General features: G+C 64.8%; 1 protein-coding gene across 1 annotated transcript; it reads right to left on the bottom strand.

The window, feature by feature from the left end:
- Positions 1 to 381: 381 nt before the first annotated feature.
- GRK1 (G protein-coupled receptor kinase 1) lies at positions 382 to 14,220 on the bottom strand. Its single transcript, XM_086871901.1, has 8 exons — positions 13,746 to 14,220; positions 11,731 to 12,017; positions 10,539 to 10,666; positions 8,055 to 8,212; positions 7,412 to 7,495; positions 5,258 to 5,382; positions 2,586 to 2,787; positions 382 to 677 (listed from the first exon to the last, which is right to left on the bottom strand). The coding sequence occupies exons 1-8, from the start codon at positions 14,218 to 14,220 to the stop codon at positions 382 to 384; spliced, it is 1,755 nt and encodes a 584-aa protein (XP_086728027.1).
- Between the last annotated feature and the right edge of the window lie 3,612 nt (positions 14,221 to 17,832).

The raw sequence follows: 17,832 nt of genomic DNA, 5'->3' as shown, positions 1-17,832 counted from the left end.
GGGATCCCCCAATTTTGGGCCCCAATTCCAGGTCTCCTACAGGGGGGGTCCCCAATTCCAGGGTCTCCCACGGTGGGGGGGGGGGGTCCCCCAATTCCAGGTCTCTCAAGGGGTGGGTCCCCCAATTTTGGACCCCAATTCCAGGTCTCCTACGGGGGGGGCTGTCCCCCAATTTTGGACCCCAATTCCAGGTCCCCCACAGGGGGGCTGTCCCCCAATTTTTGACCCCAATTCCAGCCCCCCCCCCAGGAACATGAAGGAGAAGAGAGGGGGGGGTCCCCCACTTTCACCCCCCCTCCCCATCCAACCCCCTCAAGACCTCCCCACCCCCCCAACATTTCCCAACCCCCCCAAACTTTTGGGGGTGTCCCCCAGCGCCGCTCACAGCAGGCGACACGTGGAGGACTTGCCCCCCCCGGCCCCCCCCGCCGCGCTGGGGTCCAGGTCGGGGGGCAGCGTCCCCGGGGCCCCCCAAACGTTGAGCTCCTCGAAGACGCCGGTCTCGATCAGCTCCTCCTGCCAGGGGATGGGGACGGTCCCCGAGGCGAAGGCGTCGCACAGCGCCGCGTCCCCCGCGTCCAGCTCCACGCCCTTCACCGTGGAGAAGGCCCCCACGTCCCCCAGGTCCTTGGCGTAGACGCGACGGGGGTCCGGCACGAACGGGGGGGGCACCAGGCCTGGGGGGGTGGGACAGAGGAGACCCCTCCCATGGTTATTGTTTTTATGGGGGGTGATGGTGTGAACCCCTCTCGATGGTGGAGGAACCTCCCAGGAGCACCCCGGTATCTCAGGAACCTCCCAGGAACCTCCCAGGAGCACCCTGGTATCTCAGGAACCTCCCAGGAGCACCCCCATATCTCAGGAACCTCCCAGGAACCTCCCAGGAGCACCCCGGTATCTCAGGAACCTCCCAGGAGCACCCCAATATCTCAGGTAGCTTCTGGAGCCTCCCAGGAGCACCCCCAATATCTCAGGTAACTTCTGGAAACCCATCAGGGGCACCCCAGTATCTAAGGAACCTCCCAGGAGCACCCCCATATCTCAGGTAACTTCTGGACCCCCATCAAGAGCACCCCAATATCTCAGGAACCTCCCAGGAACCTCCCAGGAGCACCCCCAGGAGCACCCCGGTATCTCAGGTAACTTCTGGAAACCCAAAATCTCCCCCAACACTCCATTTATGGTCCTCTGACATCTCTTGGAGACCCCAGACCCCATTGGAGACCCCAACTCTCAATGGAGACCCCAACTCCTGACCACCCAACTCTCAATGGAGACCCCAGACCCCATTGGAGACCCCAGACCCCATTGGAGACCCCAACTCTTGACCACTCAACACTCAATGGAGGCCCCACCATGAGCACCCAACGTCCACTGGAGACCCCAGACCCCATTGGAGACCCCAGACCCCATTGGAGACCCCAACTCTTGACCACTCTACAATGGAGACCCCACCATGAGCACCCAACATCCACTGGAGACCCCAGACCCCACTGGAGACCCCAACTCTCAATGGAGACCCCAACTCCTGACCACCCAACTCTCAATGGAGACCCCAGACCCCATTGGAGACCCCAACTCTTGACCACTCAACACTCAATGGAGGCCCCAGCATGAGCACCCAACGTCCACTGGAGACCCCAAAACCCATTGGAGACCCCAGACCCCATTTCTCCACCCCAGACCCCCCTTGAGACCCCACCTCTCAATGGAGACCCCAGACCCCCCTTGAGACCCCAGACCCCATTGGAGACCCCTGACCCCATTGGAGACCCCTGACTCCCCTTGAGACCCCACCTCTCAATGGAGACCCCAGACCCCCCTTGAGACCCCAGACCCCATTGGAGACCCCTGACCCCATTGGAGACCCCAACTCTCAATGGAGACCCCAACACCCATTGGAGACCCCAGACCCCACTGGAGACCCCAACTCTCAATGGAGACCCCAGACTCCCCTTGAGACCCCAGACCCCCCTTGAGACCCCAACTCTCAATGGAGACCCCAAAACCCATTGGAGACCCCACTGGAGACCCCAGACCCCATTGGAGACCCCAACTCTCAGTGGAGACCCCAAAACCCATTGGAGACCCCACTGGAGACCCCAGACCCCATTGGAGACCCCAACTCTCAGTGGAGACCCCAAAACCCATTGGAGACCCCAGACCCCCCTTGAGACCCCACCTCTCAATGGAGACCCCAGACCCCCCTTGAGACCCCAGACCCCATTGGAGACCCCTGACCCCATTGGAGACCCCTGACTCCCCTTGAGACCCCACCTCTCAATGGAGACCCCAGACCCCCCTTGAGACCCCAGACCCCATTGGAGACCCCTGACCCCATTGGAGACCCCAGACCCCACTGGAGACCCCAACTCTCAATGGAGACCCCAGACTCCCCTTGAGACCCCAGACCCCCCTTGAGACCCCAACTCTTGACCACTCTACACTCAATGGAGATCCCACCATGAGTGCCCAACGTCCATTGGAGACCCCTGACCCCCCTTGAGACCCCACCTCTCAATGGAGACCCCAGACCCCATTTCTCCACCCCTTGAGACCCCTCCCCACCCCACCCCGGGCGTTACCGGCCTCGAGACGCCCCCAGTTGATGCTCTTGAAGAAGGGGTGGGCCTTGAGCTGGGCGCAGTCGTTGTCCCGGAAGCCCAGGCGGGCCTGGGGGTCCTTGGCCAGGAGCCCCTCGCAGGCCTCGCGCGCGGCGGCGCTGAACTTCTCCGAGTAGCTCACGGGGTCGTTCAGGATGCGCCGCGTCACCTCCTTGTTCTCCACCTGCGGCAAAATCGGGGGGTGCTCCTTGGGGGTCCCCTTTGTCGGAGGTTCTGGGGGTGTCCTGGAGGTCCTGGGGGGGTTCTCGGAGGTTCTTGGGAGGTTCTGAAGCTCTTGGAGGTTCTTGGGGGGTTCTGAGGGACCTGAGGGGGGTTCTCGGAGGTTCTTGGGAGGTTCTGAAGCTCTTGGAGGTTCTGGGGGGGTTCTGAGGGACCTGAGGGGGGTTCTCGGAGGTTCTTGGGGGGTTCTGAGGGACCTGGGGGGGTTCTCGGAGGTTCTTGGGGGGTTCTGAAGCTCTTGGAGGTTCTGGGGGTGTCCTGGAGGTCCTGGAGGGGGTTCTTGGAGGTTCTTGGGGGGTTCTGAGGGACCTGGGAGGGGTTCTTGGAGGTTCTTGGGGGGTTCTGAGGGACCTGGGAGGGGTTCTTGGAGGTTCTTGGGGGGTTCTGAAGCTCTTGGAGGTTCTTGGGGGGTTCTGAGGGACCTGGGGGGGTTCTCAGAGGTTCTTGGGGTGTCCTGGAGGACCTGGGGGGGTTCTCGGAGGTTCTTGGGGGGTTCTGAGGGACCTGGGGGGGTTCTCAGAGGTTCTTGGGGTGTCCTGGAGGACCTGGGGGGGTTCTTGGAGGTTCTTGGGGTGTCCTGGAGGACCTGGGGAGTTCTCAGAGGTTCTTGGAGGGTTCTGAGGGACCTGGGGGTGTTCTGAAGTTCTTGGAGGTTCTTGGAGGGTTCTGAGGGACCTGGGGGGGGTTCTTGGAGGTTCTTGGGGTGTCCTGGAGGACCTGGGGGGTTCTCGGAGGTTCTTGGGGGGTTCTGAGGGACTTGGGGGGGGTTCTTGGAGGTTCTTGGGGGGTTCTGAAGCTCTTGGAGGTTCTTGGGAGGTTCTTGGGGGGGTTCTGGGGGGTTCTCGGAGGTTCTTGGGGGGTTCTGAGGGACCTGGAGGTTCTGGGGGTGTCCTGGAGGTCCTGGAGGGGGTTCTTGGAGGTTCTTGGGGGGTTCTGAGGGACCTGGGAGGGGTTCTTGGAGGTTCTTGGGGGGTTCTGAGGGACCTGGGAGGGGTTCTTGGAGGTTCTTGGGGGATTCTGAAGCTCTTGGAGGTTCTTGGGAGGTTCTTGGGGGGGTTCTGAGGGACCTGGGGGTGTTCTGAAGCTCTTGGAGGTTCTTGGGGGGTTCTGAGGGACCTGGGGGGGTTCTCAGAGGTTCTTGGGGTGTCCTGGAGGACCTGGGGGGGTTCTTGGAGGTTCTTGGGGTGTCCTGGAGGACCTGGGGAGTTCTCAGAGGTTCTTGGAGGGTTCTGAGGGACCTGGGGGTGTTCTGAAGTTCTTGGAGGTTCTTGGAGGGTTCTGAGGGACCTGGGGGGGTTCTCAGAGGTTCTTGGGGGGTTCTGAGGGACCTGGGGGGGTTCTTGGAGGTTCTTGGGGGGTTCTGAGGGACCTGGGAGGGGTTCTTGGACGTTCTTGGGGGGTTCTGAAGCTCTTGGAGGTTCTTGGGAGGTTCTTGGGGGGGTTCTGAGGGACCTGGGGGGGGTTCTCGGAGGTTCTTGGGGGGTTCTGAAGCTCTTGGAGGTTCTTGGGGGGTTCTGAAGCTCTTGGAGGTTCTTGGGAGGTTCTTGGGGGGGTTCTGAGGGACCTGGGGGGTTCTCAGAGGTTCTTGGGAGGTTCTGAGGGACCTGGGGGGGTTCTTGGAGGGTTTATTGGAAATTCTGGTGTTTCTGAAAGTCGTGGGGGTTTCTCAGAGGTTCTTGGGAGGTTCTGAGGGACCTGGGAGGTTTCTGTGAGCCCTGAGATGAATTTTGGGGAGTTCCTGGTGGTTCATGGGAAGTTCTTGAGAGGTTTTTGAGAGCCCTCAGACGTTCCTTGGGCTTCCTGGTGGGTTCCTGGTGGGTTCCTGGGGGTTCCTGAGGGTTCCTGGGGGTTCTGGTGGTTCCTGGGGGTTCCTGGTGGTTCCTGGGGGTTCCTGGTGGGTTCCTGGGGGTTCCTGAGTGTTCCTGGGGGTTCTGGTGGTTCCTGGGGGTTCCTTGGGCTTCCTGGTGGTTCCTGAGGGTCCCTGAGGGTTCCTGAAGGTTCCTGAGGGTTCCTGGGGGATCCTGGGGGGTCCCTGGGGGTCCCTGAGGGTTCCTGAAGGTTCCTGGGGGTTCCTGGGGATTCCTGGTGGGTTCTGGGGGTTCCTGGGGGTTCCTGGTGGGTTCTGGGGGTTCCTGAGGGTTCCTGGGGGTTCCTGGTGGGTTCTGGGGGTTCCTGAGGGTTCCTGGGGGGTCCCTGGGGTGTTCCTGGGGGTTCCTGGTGGTTCCTGAGGGTCCCTGAGGGTTCCTGGGGGATCCTGGGGGGTCCCTGGGGGTCCCTGAGGGTTCCTGGTGGGTTCCTGGGGGTTCCTGGTGGGTTCTGGGGGTTCCTGGGGGTTCCTGGTGGGTTCTGGGGGTTCCTGAGGGTTCCTGGGGGTTCCTGGGGTGTCCCTGGGGGTTCCTGGGGGTGGGGGTCACCTTCTCCCCCCGCCGGCGGAAGGGGCCCTTGGCCTCCAGCATCTCGTAGACCGTCACCCCCAGCGTGAAGTAATCGACCGACCAATCGTAGTCCTCGTTCTTGAGCAGCTCGGGGGCCATGAACCCTGCGGGGACAGGGGGACATCGAGAGGGGGACAGGGGACACCGGGGAGGGGACATCGAGGGGGGGACAGGTGACACCGGGGAGGGGACATCGAGAGGGGGACAGGGGACACCGGGGAGGGGACGGGGAGAGGACAGGTGACACCAGGGAGGGGACAGGGAGAGGACAGGTGACACCAGGGAGGGGACAGGGAGAGGACAGGTGACACCGGGGAGGGGATGGGGAGAGGACAGGTGACACTGGGGAGGGGACATGGAGAGGACAGGTGACACTGGGGAGGGGATGGGGAGAGGACAGGTGACACCGGGGAGGGGACAGGGAGAGGACAGGTGACACTGGGGAGGGGACAGGGAGAGGACAGGTGACACTGGGGAGGGGACAGGGAGAGGACAGGTGACACCGGGGAGGGGACGGGGAGAGGACAGGTGACACCGGGGAGGGGACGGGGAGAGGACAGGTGACACCGGGGAGGGGACAGGGAGAGGACAGGTGACACCGGGGAGGGGATGGGGAGAGGACAGGTGACACCGGGGAGGGGATGGGGAGAGGACAGGTGACACCGGGGAGGGGATGGGGAGAGGACAGGTGACACCGGGGAGGGGACAGGGAGAGGACAGGTGACACCGGGGAGGGGACGGGGAGAGGACAGGTGACACCGGGGAGGGGATGGGGAGAGGACAGGTGACACCGGGGAGGGGACAGGGAGAGGACAGGTGACACCGGGGAGGGGACGGGGAGAGGACAGGTGACACTGGGGAGGGGGCATGGAGAGGACAGGTGACACCGGGGAGGGGACGGGGAGAGGACAGGTGACACCAGGGAGGGGACAGGGAGAGGACAGGTGACACCGGGGAGGGGACGGGGAGAGGACAGGTGACACCGGGGAGGGGACGGGGAGAGGACAGGTGACACCGGGGAGGGGACGGGGAGAGGACAGGTGACACCGGGGAGGGGACAGGGAGAGGACAGGTGACACCAGGGAGGGGATGGGGAGAGGACAGGTGACACCGGGGAGGGGACAGGGAGAGGACAGGTGACACCGGGGAGCCCCGTGGGATCTCCAGGGGGTGCCCAGGTGATGGGGGTCGGGTGACTCGGGGGGACGCGGGTGACGCTGGGGTGACCCGGGGGACCAGAGGGGACACGGGGGGAGGACAGGGGACCAGAGGGGACACAGGGGACCAGAGGGGACACAGGAATCTGGGGGTGGACTCGGGTCATTGGTGGGGCTTCCCATGTCCTCATTACACCCAAAGGTCCCCCTCGGTGTCCCCAGTGTCCCCAGTGTCCCCAGTGTCCCCCCCGGTGTCCTCAGTGTTCCCCCAGTGTCCCCCAGTGTCCCCCAGTGTCCCCAGTGTCCCCCAGTGTCCCCCCCAGTGTCCCCCCGGTGTCCCCAGTGTCCCCAGTGTCCCCAGTGTCCCCAGTGTCCCCCCCAGTGTCCCCAGTGTCCCCCCCGGTGTCCTCAGTGTCCCCCAGTGTCCCCCAGTGTCCCTCCAGTGTCCCCCCCAGTGTTCCCAGTGTCCCCCCCCCAGTGTCCCCAGTGTCCCCCCAGTGTCCCCCCCAGTGTCCCCCAGTGTCCTCAGTGTCCCCCAGTGTCCCCCAGTGTCCCCACAGTGTCCCCTCAGTGTCCCTGTGTCCCCAGTGTCCCCCAGTGTCCCCCAGTGTCCCCCAGTGTCCCCAGTGTCCCCCCCAGTGTCCCCAGTGTCCCCAGTGTCCCCAGTGTCCCCCCCAGTGTCCCCAGTGTCCCCCCCGGTGTCCCCAGTGTCCCCCCAGTGTCCCCCCCAATGTCCCCAGTGTCCCCCAGTGTCCCCCAGTGTCCCTCCAGTGTCCCCCCCAGTGTCCCCAGTGTCCCCTCCAATGTCCCCAGTGTCCCCCCCAGTGTCCCCTAGTGTCTTCCAGTGTCCCCCCAGTGTCCCCAGTGTCCCCTCCAATGTCCCCAGTGTCCCCCCAGTGTCCCCAGTGTCCCCTCCAATGTCCCCAGTGTCCCCCCCAGTGTCCCCAGTGTCCCCCCCAGTGTCCCCTGTCCCCACCTGGGGTCCCGGCGTAGCCGCGGGTTTTGCTCTCTCCGTCCTTGAGCTCCACGGCCAAGCCCATGTCGGACAGACGGACGTGGCCTGGACAGCAAGGACACCAGTGACCATCAGTGACCACCGGTGACCATCAGTGACCATCAGTGACCACCGGTGACCACCAGTGACCTCCAGTGACCATCAGTGACCACCAGTGACCATCAGTGACCTCCAGTGACCATCAGCGATCACCAGTGACCATCAATGACCATCAGTGACCACCGGTGACCATCAGTGACCAACATCCCCGTGTCCCCTTTGTTTCCCACATCCCCAATGTCCCCAATGTCCCCAATGTCCCCAATATCCCCAATGTCCCCAATGCCCCCAATATCCCCAATGTCCCCCCAATGTCCCCAATGTCCCCAATGTCCCCCAGTGTCCCCAATGTCCCCAATGTCCCCAATGTCCCCAATGTCCCCCCAATGTCCCCCCAATGTCCCCCAATGTCCCCAATGTCCCCCAGTGTCCCCAATGTCCCCAATGTCCCCAATGTCCCCAATGTCCCCCCAATGTCCCCCCAATGTCCCCAATGTCCCCAATGTCCCCGATGTCCCCAGTGTCCCCAATGTCCCCAATGTCCCCGATGTCCCCCAGCTGTCACCGGCGTCGTCCAGCAGGACGTTCTCGGGTTTGAGGTCGCGGTAGACGATGCGGTGCTGGTGGAGGTGCTCCAGCCCCAGCAGGATCTGCGCCGTGTAGAAAACCGCGCGCGGCTCGGCGAAGCCCGGGTTCTCCTCGTCCACGTTGTAGATGTGGTACCTGGGGACATCGGGGACATCGGGGGGACATTGAGGGGACATCGGGGACACCACAGGGACACCCTGGGGACACCACAGGGACACCCTGGGGACACCCTGGGGACACCCTGGGGACACCCTGGGGACACCAGTGCTCACGGCTCTGCAAACCCCAGGTTCTGCTCGTCCATGTTGTAGATGTGGTACCTGGGGACATTGGGGACATTGGGGACATTTGGGGACATTGGGACATTGGGGGGACATTGGGGACATTGGGGACATTGTGGGGACATTGGGGACATTGGGGACATTGGGGACACTGGGGGGACATTGGGGACATTGGGGACATTGGGGGACATTGGGGACATTGGGGATGTTGGGGGACATTGGGGACATCAGGGACATCAATGGGGACATTGAGGACATCAAGGATATTTGGGACATTTGGGACATTGAAGGACATTGGGGACATTGGGGACATTGAGGGGACATTGAGGACATTGGGGACATTGAAGGACATTGGGGACATTGAGGACACTGGGGACATTTGGGGACATCGGAGACATTGTGGTGGGCACAGCAGGGACACGGCCAGGACACAATCGGTGTGTGCCACCGGCGCGGTGGCTGTGGGGACGTTCTGGGGACACTGAGGATGCCACAGGCCCTGGGGACACGCTGGGGACACGCCGAGGACACGGGGACACGCCAGCCCCTGAGGATGTGACACGGAGACCCCGGCACCGCCCGTGTCCCCTTTGTCCCCGTCACGTGTGACACACGGCAAGGCCAGGCCGGACGCGGTGCCAGGAGAAACGCGCTGAGGTCACAGCAGGGTGACAGCAGGGTGACAGCAGGGTCACAGCAGGGTCACACCAGGGTGACACCAGGGTCACAGCAGGGTCACGCAGAGGTGACACAGAGGTGACACAGAGGTCACACCAGGGTCACACCAGGGTCACACCAAGGGGACACCAGGGTCACAGCAGGGTCACAGCAGGGTCACAGCAGGGTGACACCAAGGTCACACCAGGGTCACACCAAGGTCACGCAGAGGTGACACAGAGGTGACACAGAGGTCACACCAGGGTCACAGCAGGGTGACACCAGGGTCACACCAGGGTCACACCAAGGGGACACCAGGGTCACACCAAGGTCAATCCAAAGCCATGCCAAGGTCACACCAGGGTCACACCAGGGTCACACAGAGGTCACACAGAGGTCACACAGAGGTCACACCAAGGGGACACCAAAGCCATGCCAAGGTCACACCAGGGTCACACAGAGGTCACACCAAGGGGACACCAGGGTCATATCAGGGTCACACAAAGGTCACACCAAGAGGACTCCAAAGCCATGCCAAGGTCATGTTGGGGTCACATCAAGGCCACATCAAGGTCACGCCAGGGTCACACCAAGGGGACACCAAAGTCACACCAGGGTCACACAGAGGTCACACAGAGGTCAAACCAAGGGGACACCAAGGTGATACCAAAGTCACACCAGGGGACACCAGGGTCACACAGAGGTCACACAGAGGTCACACAGAGGTCACACAGAGGTCACACCAGGGTCACACAGAGGTCACACAGAGGTCACACAGAGGTCACACAGAGGTCACACCAGGGTCACTGCACAGTCACACAGAGGTCACACCAAGGCCACACCAAGATCACACCAAGGCAAATTCAAAGCCATGCCAAGGCCACCCCAAGTGTTCCCCCAAGGCCACCCCAGTGTCCCCAAGGCCACCCCAGTGTCCCCAAGGCCACTCCAGTGTGTCCCCAAGGCCACCCCAGTGTCCCCAAGGCCACCCCAAGTGTGTCCCCAAGGCCACCACAGTGTGTCCCCAAGGCCACCCCAGTGTCCCCAAGGCCACTCCAGTGTGTCCCCAAGGCCACCCCAAGTGTCCCCCCAAGGCCACCCCAGGGTGTCCCCAAGGCCACCCCAAGTGTCCCCCCAAGGCCACCCCGGGGTGCCCCCAAGGCCACCCCAAGTGTCCCCCCAAGGCCACCCCAGTGTCCCCAAGGCCACTCCAGTGTGTCCCCAAGGCCACCCCAGTGTCCCCAAGGCCACTCCAGTGTGTCCCCAAGGCCACCCCAGTGTCCCCAAGGCCACTCCAGTGTGTCCCCAAGGCCACCCCGGGGTGTCCCCAAGGCCACCCCAAGTGTCCCCCCAAGGCCACCCCGGGGTGCCCCCAAGGCCACCCCAAGTGTCCCCCCAAGGCCACCCCAGTGTCCCCAAGGCCACTCCAGTGTGTCCCCAAGGCCACCCCAGTGTCCCCAAGGCCACTCCAGTGTGTCCCCAAGGCCACCCCAGTGTCCCCAAGGCCACCGCAGGCCGCGCACCGCAGGTCGCCGCCGTTCATGATGGTCATGACGAGGCAGAGGTCGGTCTTGGTCTGGAAGGCGCAGGCCAGGGACACGATGAAGCGGCTGTGGACGCGCGCCAGGATCCGCTTCTCCACCAGCGCCGCCTGCGCCGGCCGGGACACGGCGGGGACACGGCGGGGACACGGTGGGGACATGGTGGGGACACGTCAGGGACGTGGGATGGCACCAACAGGGACAGGGGACAGGGGGACAGAGACAGGGACAGGGACAGGGACAGGGACAGGGACAGGGACACGGCGGGGACATGGTGGGGACATGGTGGGGACATGGTGGGGACACGGCGGGGACACGTCAGGGACGTGGGATGACACCAACAGGGACAGGGGTCAGGGGGACAGAGACAGGGACACGGCAGGGACACGGCGGGGACACGGCGGGGACACGGCGGGGACATGGTGGGGACACGTCAGGGACGTGGGATGGCACCAACAGGGACAGGGGACAGGGGGACAGAGACAGGGACAGGGACAGGGACACGGCGGGGACACGGCGGGGACACGGCGGGGACATGGTGGGGACACGGCGGGGACATGGTGGGGACACGGCGGGGACGTGGGATGGCACCAACAGGGGTCAGGGGGACAGGGACAGGGACAGGGACAGGGACAGGGACACGGCAGGGACACAGCGGGGACACAGCGGGGACATGGTGGGGACACGGCGGGGACACGTCAGGGACATGGGATGGCACAAACATGGACAGGGGACAGGGATAGGGATGGGGACAAACCAGGGACACACCAGGGATGTGGGATGGCACCACCATGGACAGGGGACAGATGTGGGGACAGAGGGATGGACATGGGGACAGAAGGCAGGAAAAGGGACAGGGGGGGTGGATTTGGGGACAGGGGAGAAGTTACGGGGACAGAGGGACATCCAAGGAGACAGAGGGACAGATTTGGGGACAGAGGGACATTTGAAGGGACCGAGGGACAGATTTGGGGACAGAGGGACAGGATTTGGGGACAGAGGGACATTTGAGGGGACAGAGGGACAGATTTGGGGACAGAGGGACATTTGAGGGGACCGAGGGACAGGATTTGGGGACAGAGGGACAGGATTTGGGACAAAGGGACATTTGAGGGGACAGAGGGACATTTGAGGGGACAGAGGGACACCCCTGGGGACACCCGGCGGCCCCCACCTCGTATCCCTTGCGCTTCTTGAGGCGTTTCTTGTTGAGGCGCTTGTTGGCGTACATCTTGCCGGTGGCGCGGCGCTGGCAGGCGCACACCTCGCCGAAGCCGCCCTTGCCCAGCACGCGGAACTCGGCGAAGGCGTCGGCGTTGACGGCCTGGCCCTCCAGCCACTTGAACTGCACGAAGCGGCTGAACTCGGGCGAGGCGCGGTACGGCGCCCAGGCCGCCGCCTCCAGGTGCGCCAGCAGCTCCCGCCGCGCCTGCGCGAAGGCGTCGCCCGGCATGGTGGTACCTGAGGGGCGGCGGGGACAGTTACGGGGGTGGCATGGCCGCCGAGGGCGGCACAGGCGGTGTTGGGGTGTCGTGGTTCTGGTTGGGGTGTCATGGCCGCAGTTGGGGTGTCATGGTTCTGGTTGGGGTGTCATGGCCGCCATTGGGGTGTCATGGCCGCCATTGGGGTGTCATGGTTCTGGTTGGGGTGTCATGGCCGCCATTGGGGTGTCATGGCCACCGTTGGGGTGTCGTGGTTCTGGTTGGGGTTTCATGGCCGCCATTGGGGTGTCGTGGTTCTGGTTGGGGTGTCATGGCCGCCATTGGGGTGTCATGGCTGCCATTGGGGTGTCATGGCCGCCATTGAGGTGTCATGGCCGCCATTGGGGTGTCGTGGTTCTGGTTGGGGTGTCATGGCCGCCATTGGGGTGTCATGGCCGCCATTAGGGTGTCATGGTTCTGGTTGGGGTGTCATGGCCGCCATTGGGGTGTCATGGCTGCCATTGGGGTGTCATGGCCGCAGTTGGGGTGTCGTGGTTCTGGTTGGGGTGTCATGGCCGCCATTGGGGTGTCATGGCCGCCATTGGGGTGTCATGGCCGTTGTTGGGGTGTCATGGCTGCCGTTGGGGTGTCATGGCCGCCATTGAGGTGTCATGGCCGCCATAGAGGTGTCATGGCCGCCATTGAGGTGTCATGGCCGCCATTGGGGTGTCATGGCTGTTATTGGGGTGTCATGGCTGCCGTTGGGGTGTCATGGCTGCAGTTCAGGTGTCATGGCTGCGGTTTGGGTGTCATGGCCGCCATTGGGGTGTCATGGCCACCGTTGGGGTGTCATGGCTGCCATTGGGGTGTCATGGCCACCATTGGGGTGTCATGGCCACCACTGGGGTGTCATGGCCACCGTTGGGGTGTCATGGCCGCTGAGATCATCACAGATGTTGTTGGGGTGTCATGGCCACCGTTGGGGTGTCATGGCAGCCATTGGCAAATCATGGCTGCCAACATCATCATGGCCGCCATTGGGGGTGTCATGGTGGCCAACACCATCATGGCCACCATGTTGATGTCATGGCTACCAATGAGGTCACATATCCACCATATTGGTGCCATGTCCACCATATTGGTGTCATGTCCGCCATATTGGTGTCATGTCCGCCATATTGGTGCCATGTCCGCCATATTGGTGCCATGTCCGCCATATTGGTGTCATATCGGCCATGTTGGTGCCATGTCCGCCATATTGGTGTCATATCGGCCATGTTGGTGCCATGTCCACCATGTTGGTGTCATGTCCGCCATATTGGTGTCATGTCCGCCATATTGGTGTCATGTCAGCCATGTTGGTGCCGTGACCACCATATTGGTGCCATGTCGGCCATGTTGATGTCACAGCTGCCATATTGGCGCCGTGTCACCCCGATCGGTGCCACGTCCACCATGTTGGTAACATGTTGGCCATGTTGAGGTCACATGTCCACCATGTTGGTGTCATGTCGGCCGTATTGGTGTCATGTCCGCCATATTGGTGTCATGTCAGCCATGTTGGTACCATGTCCACCATATTGGTGCCATGTCGGCCATGTTGACATCACAGCTGCCATATTGGCGCCGTGTCACCCCTATCCCTGCCACGTCCGCCATGTTGGCGCCACATCCACCACGTTGGGCGCTACATCCCCCATTTTGGCGCCGTGTCAGCCCCGTCAACGCCCCGGCCGCCATTTTGTCAGCCCCCCACGCCACCCCTCACCTGCGGGCGGGGCGGTGGCGGCGGCGCTGAGGAACCCGCAGTGCTCGGACCCTCCCGGCGTGAAGAACCGGCTCCGCAGCCGCTTGGCCGACGCCTCCCTCTCCGCGTCCTCGCACTGCTCGAAGGCCTCGATCTCCGACCACAACGCCCCGGCCGCGGCGAATTCCGGCGCTCCCTCCAGGAACCTCCGGAAGAGCAGCTTCCCGATGGGCTGATCCACGCACTGCCACCGGAACGACGTGTCCTGGCCGCCATCTTGGGTGTGGCCGGGCGGGGCGCCGTTGGGGGCTCCGGGACCCCCGTTTTGGGCGCCGGCTCCTCCGCCCAGTTGGGCGCGCAGGGCCTCGCACTGGGAGATGTGGGGCAGGCGGAGCCGCGCCTTGGATCGCCGGTCCTTGCCGCCCCCGCCGGGGCCGCCGCGCGCCGACACGTAGGCCGAGTTGGCCACCACCGTCTCCAGACCCCCGATGTCCATGGCTGCCGGGGGGGGAGGGGCGTGGGACACCTGGAGGGGGCTGGAAAAGGGGGAGGGGGGCACCAGTGGGACCAGGGGAGGGACTGGGGGGCACTGGTGGGACATTCTGGGGGGGCTGGGGGGGTCCCCTCGTGTGACATTTGGGGGGGTCTGGGGGTCCCTCCTGTGAAATTTGGGGGGCCTGGGTGTCCCTCTTGTGACATTTGGGGGGGTCTGGGGAGGTTGGGGGATCCCTCGTGTGACATTCTGTGGGGGCTGGGTGTCCCTCCTGTGACACTTGGGGGGTCAGGGGGGTCTCTGGGGTGTGGGGGGGGTCCCTCGTGTGACATTTGGGGGGGGCCTGGGGGTCCCTCGTGTGACATTTGGGGGGTCTGGGGGGGTTGGGGGGGGTCCCTCTTGTGACACAGGGGGGTTCAGGGGGGCTCTGGGGGTGGGGGGGGTCCCTCCTCTGACATTTGGGGGTCTGGGGGGGTTGGGGGGAGTCCCTCATGTGACATTTGGGGGGTCAGGGGGGCTCTGGGGTGGGGGGGTCTCTCATGTGGACATTTGGGGGGGGTCTGGGGGTCCCTCCTGTGACATTTGGGGGGTCTGTGGGGGTTGGGGGTCCCTCGTGTGACATTCTGGGGGGTCTGGGGGGGGGTCGTGTCACACATGGGGTGGATTGGGGGGGTCCTTTTGGGAGTTGGGGGGTCTGGGGGGGTCCCTCGTGTGACATTTGGGGGGTCAGGGGGGCTCTGGGGTCTGGGGGTCCCTCCTCTGACATTTGGGGGGGTCTGGGGGGGTTGGGGGGTCCCTCGTGTGACATTTGGGGGGTCAGGGGGGTCTCTGGGGTGTGGGGGGAGTCCCTCTTGTGACATTTGGGGGGGTCTCTGGGGTGGGGGGAGGGGTCTCTCTCGCCCTGCACGTGGATGTGACCACGCCCTCCCCCCCGCCCACCCCGGATTAACCCCGCCCCCCCCCGCTCTTAAAGGGCCCGCGCTATAATTAGCGTAAGCGGCTCAGCGCGTGCCTAAGCGGCTTTCCCGGCCCCTCGCACGAGAGACCCCTCCCCCCGCGACCCCTCCCCTCCCCCCGCGACCCCCGGGGGTTCCCGACAGCCCCCGGGCCGCGGGGCGGGATGGGAACGGGGTCACACCCCCCCCCCCAAAAAAACCGGGGCCACCCCCGCACCCCTCCCCCCCCCCATCCAGGTGGGGTGGATCCTACGGGGGGGGGGAGGGGGGAAGGGGAGGGGTCACCCACCCCCCGCGGGACCCCCGCCCCTTTTGGGGTGGCTGGTGTGTCCAGGAGACCCCTGACCCTGCAGACCCCTCCTCTCTGGGGACCCCCCCCCAAATCCACGGACCCCCCACCTCTGGGGACCCCCCTCTAAATCCACGGACCCCCGACCCGTGGGGACCCCCCCCCAAATCCACGGACCCCCCACCCCTGGGGACCCCCCCCCAGATCCACGGACCCCCCCACCCCTGGGGACCCCCCCCAAATCCACGGACCCCCCACCCCTGGGGACCCCCCCCAATTAACCCCAGGTGACCCCGGACATCCAGGACCCCCCCCCAGGATCTCCCACTCTCGGAGACCCCCCCGCGATGACCCCAGGACCCCCCCCGCCCCCCCCCAGACACCCCTGACCTCTGACCCCACCCTGAGACCACCCCCCCCCCCCCCAACCCAGGACCCCCCGCTTGGGGACCTCCCCCCACTCCGGGACCCCTCCCCCACATTAACCCCAGGGTCTCAAACCTCCAGGACCCCCCAGGGGAGACCCCCACCCCTGACCCCCCGCGAAACCCCTTCAGCGACCCCTCCCCCTTCATTCCTCAGGGACCCCCAACCCCAGCACGGACCCCCAGAGACCCCCAAAGACCCCCAGAGACCCCCAGGGGACATCCCAGAGACCCCCAAAGACCCCCAGAGACCCCCAGAGACGCCCAGGGGACATCCCAGGGACCCCCAAAGACCCCAGAAACCCCCAAAGACCCCCAGAGACCCCCAGGGGACATCTCAGAGACCCCCAAAGACCCCCAGAGACCCCAGGGACCCCCCAGGACCCCGCAGGGAACATCCCAGAGACCCCAAAGACCCCCAGAGACCCCCAAAGACCCCAGAAACCCCCAGGGACCCCCCAGGACTCCCCAGGGGACATCCAGAGACCCCCAAAGACCCCCAGAGACCCCCAAAGACCTCCAGAGACCCCCAGGGGACATCCCAGAGACCCCCAAAGACCCTCAGAGACCCCCAGGGACCCTCAAAGACCCCCAGAGACCCCCCAGGGACCCCCGACCCCAGAGCACCCGGATGTCTGGGACCCCGCCCCCCCCCCCCCATCGGGACCCCCCCCCCCCCCACGCCCCCCGCCCCCCCCGGGGGACCCCCGCTCTCACCCGCGCAGCTGCCCCGGCCCTCGGCGGGTCCCGGAGCCCCGGGGCCGGATTAGCCCCGCCGGGATTAAAACAAATCCCCCGGGGGCGGCCACCCCCCGACCCCCCCCCCACCCAAACCCCCTCAGCCCCCCCCCCCCCACAACCACCCCGGGGGCTTCTGACCCCCCCCCTCACTGATCCCGGGGGGTTCAGACAGCCGGGACCCCCCCATTAACCCCGGGACCCCCCCCCATTAACCCCGGGACCCCCCCTCACTGATCCCGGGGGGTTCAGATAGCCGGGACCCCCCCCAAAATGATCCGGGACCCCCCCTCACTGATCCCGGGGGGTTCAGATAGCCGGGACCCCCCCCCATTAACCCCGGGGACCCCCCCCATTAACCCGGGACCCCCCCTCACTGATCCCGGGGGGTTCAGATAGCCGGGACCCCCCCCAAATGATCCGGGACCCCCCCCAAATGATCCGGGACCCCCCCTCACTGATCCCGGGGGGTTCAGACAGGCGGGACCCCCCCCAAATGATCCGGGACCCCCCCCTCACTGATCCCGGGGGGTTCCGATAGCCGGGACCCCCCCCATTAACCCCGGGACCCCCCCCAAATGATCCGGGACCCCCCCCTCACTGATCCCGGGGGTTCAGACAGCCGGGACCCCCCCCAAAATGATCCGGGACCCCCCCCAAATGATCCGGGACCCCCCCTCACTGATCCCGGGGGGTTCAGACAGCCGGACCCCCCCATTAACCCCGGGACCCCCCCCCAAATGATCCGGGACCCCCCCTCACTGATCCCGGGGGGTTCAGATAGCCGGGACCCCCATAAATGATCCCGGGACCCCCCCCAAATGATCCGGGACCCCTCCCCATTAATCCCGGGGGCTCAGATTGGCGGGACCCCCCCCCAAAATGATTCAGGGACCCCCCCAAATGATCCGGGACCCCTCCCCAATTAATCCCAGGGGGCTCAGACAGCCGGGACCCCCCCCAAATGATCCCGGGGACTCCCCCCCAAATGATCCAGGACCCCCCCTCACTGATCCTGGGGGGTTCAGACAGGCGGGACCCCCCCAAAATGATCCGGGACCCCCCCCATTAATCCCGGGACCCCCCCCAAATGATCCCGGGGGAATCCAGGAGTCCGGACCCCTCCCCAGATGGATCCCGGGGGTCCCCCCAGGAGCCAGGGGCTGGAGACCCCCTCCCCGAATTGACTGGGGGAAGAGCCGGAATT

Source organism: Cyanistes caeruleus, chromosome 37 (genome assembly GCF_971803275.1).
Source record: "Cyanistes caeruleus chromosome 37, bCyaCae1.hap1.1, whole genome shotgun sequence".
Lineage (NCBI taxonomy): Eukaryota > Metazoa > Chordata > Aves > Passeriformes > Paridae > Cyanistes > Cyanistes caeruleus.
This window is presented reverse-complemented; position numbering and strand designations above follow the sequence as displayed.

Coding starts and splice junctions, on each gene's coding strand:
- GRK1 (XM_086871901.1), bottom strand. CDS start 14,220: ATGGACATCGGGGGTCTGGAGACGGTGGTGGCCAACTCGGCCTACGTG. Junction 12,018..13,745: donor CGCCACCGCCCCGCCCGCAG/GTGAGGGGTGGC, acceptor GCCGCCCCTCAG/GTACCACCATGCCGGGCGAC. Junction 5,383..7,411: donor CGGCTACGCCGGGACCCCAG/GTGGGGACAGGG, acceptor CTGTCCCCGCAG/GGTTCATGGCCCCCGAGCTG.